The 10,916-nt window shown below is 35.7% G+C and overlaps 1 protein-coding gene and 1 long non-coding RNA gene across 2 annotated transcripts; one reads left to right on the plus strand and one right to left on the minus strand.

The window, feature by feature from the left end:
• Positions 1-4,857: 4,857 nt before the first annotated feature.
• Positions 4,858-5,980, plus strand: LOC147397700 (uncharacterized). The gene is made up of 4 exons (XR_015180658.1): positions 4,858-5,127; positions 5,264-5,380; positions 5,475-5,516; positions 5,644-5,980. It is a non-coding gene; the product is annotated as an uncharacterized LOC147397700 (long non-coding RNA).
• An 890-nt stretch (positions 5,981-6,870) lies between these two features.
• Positions 6,871-10,472, minus strand: LOC147397701 (trimethyltridecatetraene synthase-like). Its single transcript, XM_086450850.1, has 2 exons — positions 9,435-10,472; positions 6,871-7,537 (listed from the first exon to the last, which is right to left on the minus strand). Exons 1-2 carry the CDS (start codon positions 10,344-10,346, stop codon positions 6,917-6,919), a joined length of 1,533 nt encoding a protein of 510 aa, XP_086306976.1. The 5' UTR covers positions 10,347-10,472; the 3' UTR covers positions 6,871-6,916.
• Between the last annotated feature and the right edge of the window lie 444 nt (positions 10,473-10,916).

Raw genomic sequence — 10,916 nt, forward strand, 5'->3', positions numbered from 1 at the left:
CCTCCCTTTGCTTTGTTTGTGATCAAATCTTCAGGTATGTTAAAGTTTTTGATTGAATCTCTGATTTTCCTTAATTAATTTAGGATTTCAAATGTTTTCTTCATTGCTAAAGCAAGTTTTAGGGTTCTATAGATGTAACAACTGGGGTTTTCTAAAATCTCACCATTTTTAGGGTTTTATAGATTGTTAAAGCAAGTTTTAGGATTTCAAATGTTTTCTTCAATCTTGTTTACTTAGTTTCATAAAACATAATTCTGTTGTGTTTTATTCTTATGCACACTTTCTTCTTTAAAATGAAATAAAAGATCACATTGTCTATGGTTAAGATCATGGTTTTAAGAACCAGTTTTTGAGATCAATATCCGATTTTCAGTCAACGACATTTGAAAAAAATTTACTGTTATTTATTTTATGATGATTAGGATCAAAAGAATTTCATTTCATATCATCCACAAACCTTTAAAATCTTAAAAGCCATTTGGACATAATAGCAGATATCTAGGCCAATAATATTGACCTGACCTCTTAGACCTTAGCCACCACGTGGATCTTATCATTGATAATTGTTTGTTCGGTGTTCAACTTAGCTTTTGGCATAGAGTTCCACCAGCAATATGTGTCAACAACAAATGATACTGTATCTGAAATTATGTGTCAATTGAAGGTTAGATCATTTGTTGAGTAAATAGCAATATGCTTGCTTGCATGAATTATGGATGATATTTACCAAAAAATGAGAGAAAAACTATGGATAATGATCTTACATATCTGCTTATTGGCAAAATGCGATAGATGCAGAGCATTACCATGATGCATCAAGGCTGTGTAGGCCTACAGGAAGCAGACTGGTAACTTACCTTATCACAAGTACTTGTAATCTTCTTTATAGCATACTAAGTTATAAGCTGCTACTGTTTTCTTAGGCAGTTCTAATACACTGAAACACCCAGAAAATAACTAATGAATTTTCTGGAGTTACTTATCTCCTTCAATTTTTTACTTAGTGACAAGAATGTATTAAAAAGTAAAGAAATGCATAAGTATTGGAAAGTGGATCTCCTATACCTATGTATGGTCTATTTTCACCACTTTAACATCTTATTTTTAGGTTCTATCCAATTAAAACCATCTTGCAACTGTAATGAGATTCAAAAATTGCATGGAAGTGTTCACTTATTTATTTTTCCTTTAAAGTTCTAGAATTGGTTGTATAACTTGATTGTATTTAATTGCAGATTCCACTTGGGGTTATCTTGGCAATCCCACCCTTCAACTATCTTGTCAACCTTGCTATTTCTAAAATTGCCCTTGCTCTGATAGCTGGAAACTCGCTTGTGTTTAAGCTTCCAACTCAGGTAGTTTACATTAAAAATAATCTGCTTTAAGGCAAAAACGTGACTGTTTTAAGGCATAGATATTCTTATTATCATAGTGTTATTATAAAAATAATTTTATAGTTCCATTTGATTGGTTCTTGCCTGAATTGGAAAGAAAAACCGAACGACTTCGAATAATTTGTTGTGTTTGTGATTTTGTAGAATTGGGTAATGGAATTCTGATCTATCTCATATTTGGTAGAACAAACACATGAAAAAAGTTTGCATCTGTTGGATTCCCTTGTCCGTGCATTTACTCTTGTATCATTTTTGGGTTTATTAGAATCTCATTTTTCAATCTTTTTTCGCATCACCATTATTTGCAGTTTGTTATTTACTAAATTTGGTGCTTGATGCATATGTGTCACTTATTAATCATTGAGTTCTCATTGTGGTAAGTTTATCTCATAATTATTTATGATATGTGCAATGAGATCGATTATATGATTAGATCTCATGTGATTAGATCTCATGTGATTAAGAGCTCCGAAGATTCTGTTACTTAGTCCGTTATTTTTGTGCCTGTCCTTGAACAGGCAAGTAGAATTCTGTGGAAGATATGTTTTTTCTTATCAAATTAGAAAATTTGCATTATGCTTGTTAACAAACACTCAGTTTTTTAATCATGTTTTGTGTATTACACTCTCATTTTTCCTTTACAACGACTCTCATTAATGAGTGCTAATGTGGTGACTGAATTATTGGCGTGAAAGGGTGTTACTAGGCCATCCTTGTATGTTGGGAGAGGGTACTCTCTCTCTCGCTCATATCTATTTTTCTAATCAAGAAGTAAAAGCGAAAAAAAAAGGATCATGCAGTAATAACCATAATTTCACTTGTACATAGATATGTCTATGAATGGTGATTGTAGAACTTTTTTGATAGGCAAACAGAATAATACTAGAAGAAGTATTTTGTAGAACTTGATGCCCAGAATATACTATAAGAAGTATTCTTCACATCTGGTCTTATCTTCTTTCTCTAGCAGCATATTCAGAAGCAAATAGATAAGAAAAGGAATTACAGGTGACCACTACATATGAAACAATGCCAATACAGCCCCGATCTAGTGCTCATATGGTCAAACTGCGTCATTTGAGACTCCTTTATACTATAGAGCTCTAAGGTTACATAGAGATTTCTAACTAGTGGGGGGTGCTTACCAAATAGCTGCTTTGCTAAGTTTGGTTGAACTGCAAGCCTTGTAGGAAATCAACATGAACCATAAATCATATAAAGACTTAAACCAACCATCCTTGGGTTACTAAACAGGAAAGTAGGACAATTTCATCCAAAATCTGAAATATGGACTATCTAGTAATGTTTTTTTTTTTTTTCACATATGCATGTAAGTTTAACTTTCACATCACATTAAAATGCTACTTGAATATTTGAACTTTTTACCTTATATGGATAAGATACCTTGGAAATATTGTATTGACTGTACAGTATGCAAAGTTTGTAAAGCCTGCTTTTGATGATTTTGTTCTTCCATCAAAGAAATATGCGGATGTGATCATACCCCGGGGAGGTGATAATCATGTTGCAATTGATTTAATTGTGCAACATATCCACACAAAGCTTGGTCAGCATGACCTTTGCAAGATATATCCTAGTGTATATGTCATTCGCTCAACATTCTAGGTACCTTCACTTATCCTCTTCTGAATTTCTGTTCTCCTATCATGTTCTACTTGTAGGAATTGTTTCAATGAAGGGACAAAAAGCTTTATGTTCTTTGCTAGTCCAACTACAAATGTGAATTGTTTCATGTCTGTTACAGTCCTGGCTGCCTCCATATCAAAACACCATCCATATCATCAATCTTAGCAAATCCTTCGATTGTTAATACATGAGAGCCGAGAAGATGGGCTAAAAACGGGGCACTTAAAATGTTTTTTCTTTCTTTCTGAGGGGGGGAATGGAGGGAGAACCAATGCATTAGGCAGTTAACTTAGTCATGTTAGTCGGGTTTTTTCGGGATTGTTGAATGGCAATTAAATACACTATCTGAGTTGATGCCTAGATTGGCCATGTGCATTATAGCATGGACACAAAACACATCCCTATTTTGAGTCTTCACCCATTAGAAATTCTTGTTTGTTTCTTTCCTTCTGCTTTCTTCAAGTACTTGGTGTAATTATGCTCATGCTCGAGTCCTTGCAACAGATAAGAGGGATGCATACACTAATCCGAGACCGAAAAATAACAAAGCATGACTTTGTCTTTTATTCGGATAGGCTTATTCATCTCATTTAATTAGGGCTGTTTTGAGCAACTTTTCCATTGCTGTGTTGTAGACAACGTGATGGATGCGTTTCTGTCGCTTTTGATTTGGGGTTGGTTTGAGGAATAAGGACACATTGTCCCTATAGTTGATACCATTGGATGATCTACAACTAAAATAGAGCATACTTCTCTAAATTTAAACCTCACGACATGATAGTAAAGAATTAATTTATCCTCTAATCAGAAAACATGTTTAATATGTTCGAGTCTGATATGTTTTGTTTTTTACTAAATTTCTGCCTTTTTTTTATAGATAGAGTTGAATATTCACAGCTTTTTGTTTTATGTTTAGATTTTCTGCACAAAATGCAAGCTACGAGATGCTTTTTCAAAAAATGACATTATACTGTGTGATGGGACTTGCAATTGTGTTTTCCACCAGAAATGTCTGGAACCTCCATTAGCTACTGAAAATAGTAAGTGATTCATCTCAATTCAGTTAGCTTCTCAGGTGTGGTTGTTAGGGATTGGGTCTGTTATTGGCCTATTAAATTCTCGTGTTCAATATCATGATGTATGTGATGCCCTTAAATTCTGTCAATCTGGTACTTCAGATTTGCTATTCTTGCTTGATGAAACCTACTTTTTAGTGAATGGATGAGAGTAATAACCAATTAGCTATGGTTTGAAGCTCTTGTGATTTTACCTATTGGCCTAGTGAATGTGGGTTAAATACACTAGTCATCTCAACCACTTTTATTAATGTAATCCTTTACTTATTAAAAAAAAACAACATTTGTCAGCAAGCAAAAGAAGACCCGGCAATGCAAGGTTCGTGTTTTTTTGAAAAGGATATAATCTTTAGTGAAAATGGAACTGCTTATCAGAAAAACAACCTTTGTATAATTTGTTGTCTTACTGATTCTGTTTGCTTCTGCTTTGATTAGGATATACCTTATAGCTTTCCTCGTTTTTTCAATTATTTGTCAGCTGCACATTTGAGGAAAAATAATAAAAAGTGAGACAGAAACATAATCATAGTGAAACCCTGTTGTACTGCATCAAGCTATTTTGCATTTTAGTTAATCAAAGCATTTCAATACTTATTTCGAGTAGCTTGGGGTGAATGTATCTGAGATATCAGATACAATTAAGGGGTAAAAAAACTTGCTTACAGGACAGATTCCTCTGCAATTTGGGTTTTTGATGAGGCTTTCGGTTTTCAATGTTTTGAACAATAGGCTTTCTGGGGCGATCCCATTCTCGATTGGGAACCGTAGTGGGAGTTTGCCCAAGTTTAATGCGAGTTCGTTTGAGGGAAACAAAGATCTTTATGGGTATCCATTGCCTTCTATTAAAACTAAAGGGCTGACTGTTATGGCGATTGTGGGGATTGGACTTGGGAGTGGGTTGTTGAGTTTGATACTTAGCTTTACTGTTATTTGTATTTGGTTGAGAGTTACAGAGGAAGGGAAGATCAGTCAACTTATGCCTAACCATTGAAGTTGAGATGAGTTTTGAGGTAAAGAGAGAGTATGGCTTCCTCTTTCTTTATTCATTTTCTCCCTACTTTAATCGGTTTTGACAATCTGGTTTTACTGACTTTCCACTTCTTTTTTTTTTTTTTTTTTTTGATGTGTGTGGGTTGGGGGGAATAGCACCAGTTGTATTTTTTTTAATGCGCTCTTAAAAAAGGTTCCTTACAGGGGCCGTCAAGGAAGCAATTCAAGGAGCAACAATGTTAATGCCTTTGTGTTGGACCTTCGAGATAACAGGTGATTAGCATTGTATAAGAACATACTTCCGTTTATTTATTTATTTTTATTTCACCCCTTGGCAGTGTTTCTAAAAATACTGAATTTGGTGTAGTGGTGGCCTTTTTCCAAAGGGAATTGAAATTGCTAAGATCTGGTAAGCTTTCTTAACAGGATCGATGTTCTTTTTTTTATAAGGTGTATCCATCAAAAGTTGATGTATTTTCTTACTATTATTTTACATTTTTTGGTGCTAATATTCATTGTTAGTATTTGCTATATAGGTTGAAGAAAGGCGTGATCGTGTATATTTGTGATAGTCTTGGTGTTCGAGATATATATAAGACAGATGGAAGCAATGCAATAGCAACATTAGAGCCTCTAGCAGTGCTGTTATGCTTTCTTATCTTCTTCTGTTATTGGAAGCAATCATGCTGTAATAACATTTATTTTTATGGATTATTAATTAATATTTGAAAGACTATAAAAGTTCTGCAAGTTAGATTTATGAAAGTAGAGGATGAGGGGCATTTGGGTCTTTTCATATTGTTAGTTGGGGTCTAGGTCATCAATGTCAAAACATAGGGGTATCTCCAATATTCAGCAACATGTGAAGGGGGTAGGTGTAAAATGTTTTTTTTTTAAATACCCTATAGCGACGGTCGGCGACCGTCGCTATATCCTTATTTTACTGTCGTTTTTTCTGACTGTCTTTGACAGTCGTTTTTTTCTGACTGTCTTGGACAGTCATTTTTAAAAAATCACTCCTTTTAAAACGACTCTTTTTCCGACTGTAGGGGTAGTCGTTTTTGACGCATTATGACGTAGTGAATTCTTGTAAAAATTATGATTAACACTCATTGTCAACTTTTAAAAGTTGAACTTTAAATAATTGAACACTTGAGACTCTCACGGTGAACTCCCACTTATCAAATAAACCCTTAGTCTTCACCCACTAAGACCACGACATTTGTTCTTATCTATCATCTATAATTTGTAATCTATATTAGAGTGATTAGATTTTATGTATTGTAATAAGATGTGTTGTAATATTAGGATCCGATTACCTTTATTTCTAAGGTAAGCTTACAGCACTTAACTATTTGATCCATGGGATTTATATGTATAAATATTTTCCATGAACCTTTGTTATTGAATTCGGATTTATTTGTCCGGAGGGAAGTGCAATCAGATCTCTAAAATTATTCTCCCAGTCTCTTCTTCAGAACTTGAGAACTTGAGAAGCCCATATTTGATGGAGACAACGTGAACGAAAAAAAAAAACCTATACTTGAAGGCCCATAGAAATTGACCAAGGCGGCAAAGGATTGAAATTATTTCAAGCTCATATTTCTAATATGTAATAGAAAACATCACACCTTATAATTCTCTCACTTATTAAGCTTAATGCACACCCAAACTAAAATATTATCACTGAGAATAAACATGAGAAGGAAGCCTTATTTCAAGCATATATTTCTAATATGTAATAGAAAACATCACACCTTATAATTCTCTCACTTATTAAGCTTAATGCACACCCAAACTAAAATATTATCACTGAGAATAAACATGAGAAGGAAGCCTGGGCTCGACAACAGCTACGAGTGGGATCTTTTTAGGCGTTGAAAGCCCAAAGATTTCCTCCATGTTCAAATCCATGGTGTCGGGCAATTTCCATACGAATCCATGCAAAAGATTAGCCAAACTGGATTGGATCACCTTTAGCCCAAGTGCATATCCGGGACACATCCTCCTTCCTGCTCCGAATGGCAATAATTCAAAATCATGTCCCTTAACGTCAATGCTATTCCCTATGAACCTATCGGGACGATATTCATTTGGACCATCCCACAATGTAGGGTCCCTCCCAATACTCCACACACTAACAAAAGCTCGAGTCCCTTCAGGAATGTCGTAGCCTGCAATTTTGATAGATTCACGAGTTTGACGTGGTGATAGCATTGGTGCCACAGGGTGCAACCTCATTGTTTCCTTCACGATCGCTTCTATGTAAGGTAGGTTTGGGATGTCTTTCTCTTCTACCCATCTCTCCCTTCCTATCACCCTATCGAGCTCTTCTGTAGCTTTTTTGAAAATCTCTGGCTGCTTCAAGAGTTCCGATATAGCCCATTCCACTGTCACCGCCGAGCTTTCTGTGCCACCCGCGATCAAGTCCTATCGATCAATCAACAACAAGAAGGAACCAATATCATAATAAACTCCTTTGTGTAAGTAATCTAATTAACATCAAAATAACATTCTTAATGACCTGTTAAATTGCTAATTTTCAATTGATATGTATTGTTTAAAGGGTCTTGTGAACGTGTGTCCTAACAAAATCCTTGTTTACAAACCAATGACCCATGGATTCTTGGGTGGGCCATGCACGATAATGACTATTCCTTATTCTTAAATGCAAGAGTAGAAAAAAAATTTGTGTGTGTGTGTGTGTGTGTGTGGGGGGGGGGGGGGGGGGGACAATTAAGAATGATGTGGAGCAACTAAAAAAATCCTTGAAAATTGGAATCCGAGGTTTTTTTTTTTTGTGTGTGATAAAAACAATCTTTAAGGGTATTTTCGGTGCAAAATCCAATTTCCAAAGTCCATTTATTTCACTTTAACGTGTCCCACACGTTAACAAAATCCTTTTTAAAGTGTTGGGATCCTTAAAACAGGAGAGCGACTATTACCTCACGAATTCCTATATAAATCAATCAAAAAATTGCACACAGTTGTCGTGACGTTAGTAAAAATTGGTGTGGCAATAGCAACTCTCTAAAACAATACTTTAATATAGTCATGCACAAATCAACTGTCTACTAGGCATTGAGATCTGTCTAATGTAGAAATCGAAGATCATTCTCTTGGGATGACTATAGATACTGCAAGCATGCTGGCACAGAATCCTCCGTCGTGGACTTTGTAGCAGTATTTGGGCCCCTATTAGGCACACATATCTCTAGGATAATCTACGGTCTTTGTGTTTAGATGATTATTCTTAAGTGTCCCCTATGCTTTATACTATAGATTCTTTAATTAAGACCATGACCTGCATTTATAATCCTTCTTTGACTAGTACTTAATAAATAGAGTCATGTTGGAGTAACATTGAAATTGACATTATTTGGAACAGTAGTGTGCATAGAACCATAGATGCTTCTTACTCATATCTCGATGAGAAGTATTTATGATATTATAGACAAATCCACGTTAACAATGTCTCAAAGAATGTCAATTTCAATGTTACTTCAGCATTTTCCTATTAAACTAATTTTTATTAACCATTCAGCTCACTTGCTTACTCATTAAAAAATAGAGTAAAGGTCTAGAATGGTATCCCGTTTTTATATTTTTTTGGCACTATGAAACATGTTTTTTTTGTATTTAATTCGCATCCTTATTTGTTCATCAATATTTGAGATATCTCCTTGAAGACACCAGGACTAATCCAACAAAGAGATTCCTTTAAAATTTTGAAGCGGACTGCTCATTTAAAAAAAAAAAAACTGCTTTCATATAATAACATACGAATTCTACCTGGCACGTTTTGGTTGGAGATTAAATAAGTCAAATTAATTACCATTAGAAACATATGATGTCTACTTGACATGTTTTGATTGGGAGATGAAATACATCGGGCTGCGATCAATATAGAAATCAGCTTGGTTACGAGTCATAATTGTTTAAAACTCGTATGAATATCTTACCTGATAGTGATTGTAGAAAGGAAAATGTTGGAATGACATAGGGTACTTACTGCAATTCTCACAAATCGGACGTGAGATGTGCACATAATCATAGATGTGCTTCCTCACGATATTAGTAAAACCCATGTAGGGTTATGTATGCATCTCCACGGCAGAATTGTGAGAATCACAGTAAAAATCATGTGTCACCCCAGCACAACTCATCCTATTATGTTTTGAATTCAAGCAAAACAGTGTCTCTTTTAGGTAGTGGTCCCCACCATCCTTAATGTGCATTACCCAAGTATGAGATCGTCACATCTATCTACGGTTAAAAAATAAATGAATGAATGGGTGGTCATACTCATACTCATACTCATGAATACCTGAGTGAAGGCTTTAACGCTGGTCCTAGTAAACTTAATCTCGTGATTAGGATCATCAGCCAGGTGTAGCAAAACATCAACCATATCTTTGGCAACCCAATCCTTCACACCTTCCCTCCTCTCGTTATGTTCATCAATAACATGTTCAAGAAACCTATCAAACTTCGTACTCAACGCCTTCATACGCTTCACGTACCCTTGTAAATCCAAGAACCCGAGCCACGGAATCGAATCCCCAATATTTAAAACCCCATTAAGCAAGAACAACTCATCCAACATCTTCTTGAACTCCTCTGGAGTCACAATAGACGATTTAGATTCATTTTCATCTAAATATTTCTTACCCAATACAATACGACTTATAACGTTGAGACTAACATCTGATAGATAATCTTTCAGTGTAATTTCATTCCCAGATGATACATAAAGATCGTTGATGAGGGATCGCATCTCTTCCACACGTATGTACTCATACGATTCGAGGCATTTCGCACTAAATAACTTCATAATACACATCTTACGTGCTTGGCGCCAGTATGGACCGTAAGGAGACCATGTGATGTCTGAGTAATTGTAAGTAGTGTATTTGCCTGCAGCGGTTTTGGGTCGACCCGAAAAGGAGATGTCATGGGTTTTGAGAAATTCTTTCGCCATTTCTACTGATGAGGCGACAACAACCGGGTATGACCCGAATTTGAGATGCATTAAAGGTCCGTATTTTTGGGAAAGACTATGGATCGAACGGTGGGGGAGGGATCCGATTAGATTGAGGTTACCGATGATGGGCCATGGTTTAGGCCCAGGTGGTAGGTTTAGTTTGGAACGACGAAGGTGGAGGCCTTTTAAGAGGAGAACGAGTGCTGCAAGCCATGCTGCAACATATACAGCCCATGATGGGATCATAACCTCCATTGGTCGCTTAGGTATGGTGGATGTGGTGGAGATGGTGGAGGTGATGAGGCTATTTATAATCGAGGGAAGCAAGAAAGTCTAGTCTTCCACTTTAGAAAGTCTAGTCTTCCACTTAAGAAAGTCCATGATGGGATCAGAACCTCCATTGGTGGCTTAGCTATGGTGGTTGTGGTGGAGATGACGGAGGTGATGAGGGTATTTATAATCGAGGGAAGCAAGAAAGTCTAGTCTTCCACTTAAGAAAGTCCATGATGGGATCAGAACCTCAATTGGTGGCTTAACTATGGTGGTTGTGGTGGAGATGGTGGAGGTGATGATAGGAGTGCACATGGTTCGGATTTTGGCAAAATTGAAATTGAACCAAACATGATCGGTTCTACAAATTTGGAATCAAACCAATCCAAACTAACCTTGGTTCGGATTTGTTCTCGGTTCTCATACTTTCAAAATAGAAAAACTAGTATTTTTTTCTTTCAAAAGATGAACTCTTTGAATCAGATCATAAATAATGTTAATTTTTAAAATGAAAATGATTTTATGATTAAATTTTGATTGAAATCTGTATAAATT

The sequence above is a fragment of the Akebia trifoliata genome, chromosome 8 (genome assembly GCF_017979445.1).
Source record: "Akebia trifoliata isolate Shusen 1 chromosome 8, ASM1797944v1, whole genome shotgun sequence".
Lineage (NCBI taxonomy): Eukaryota > Viridiplantae > Streptophyta > Magnoliopsida > Ranunculales > Lardizabalaceae > Akebia > Akebia trifoliata.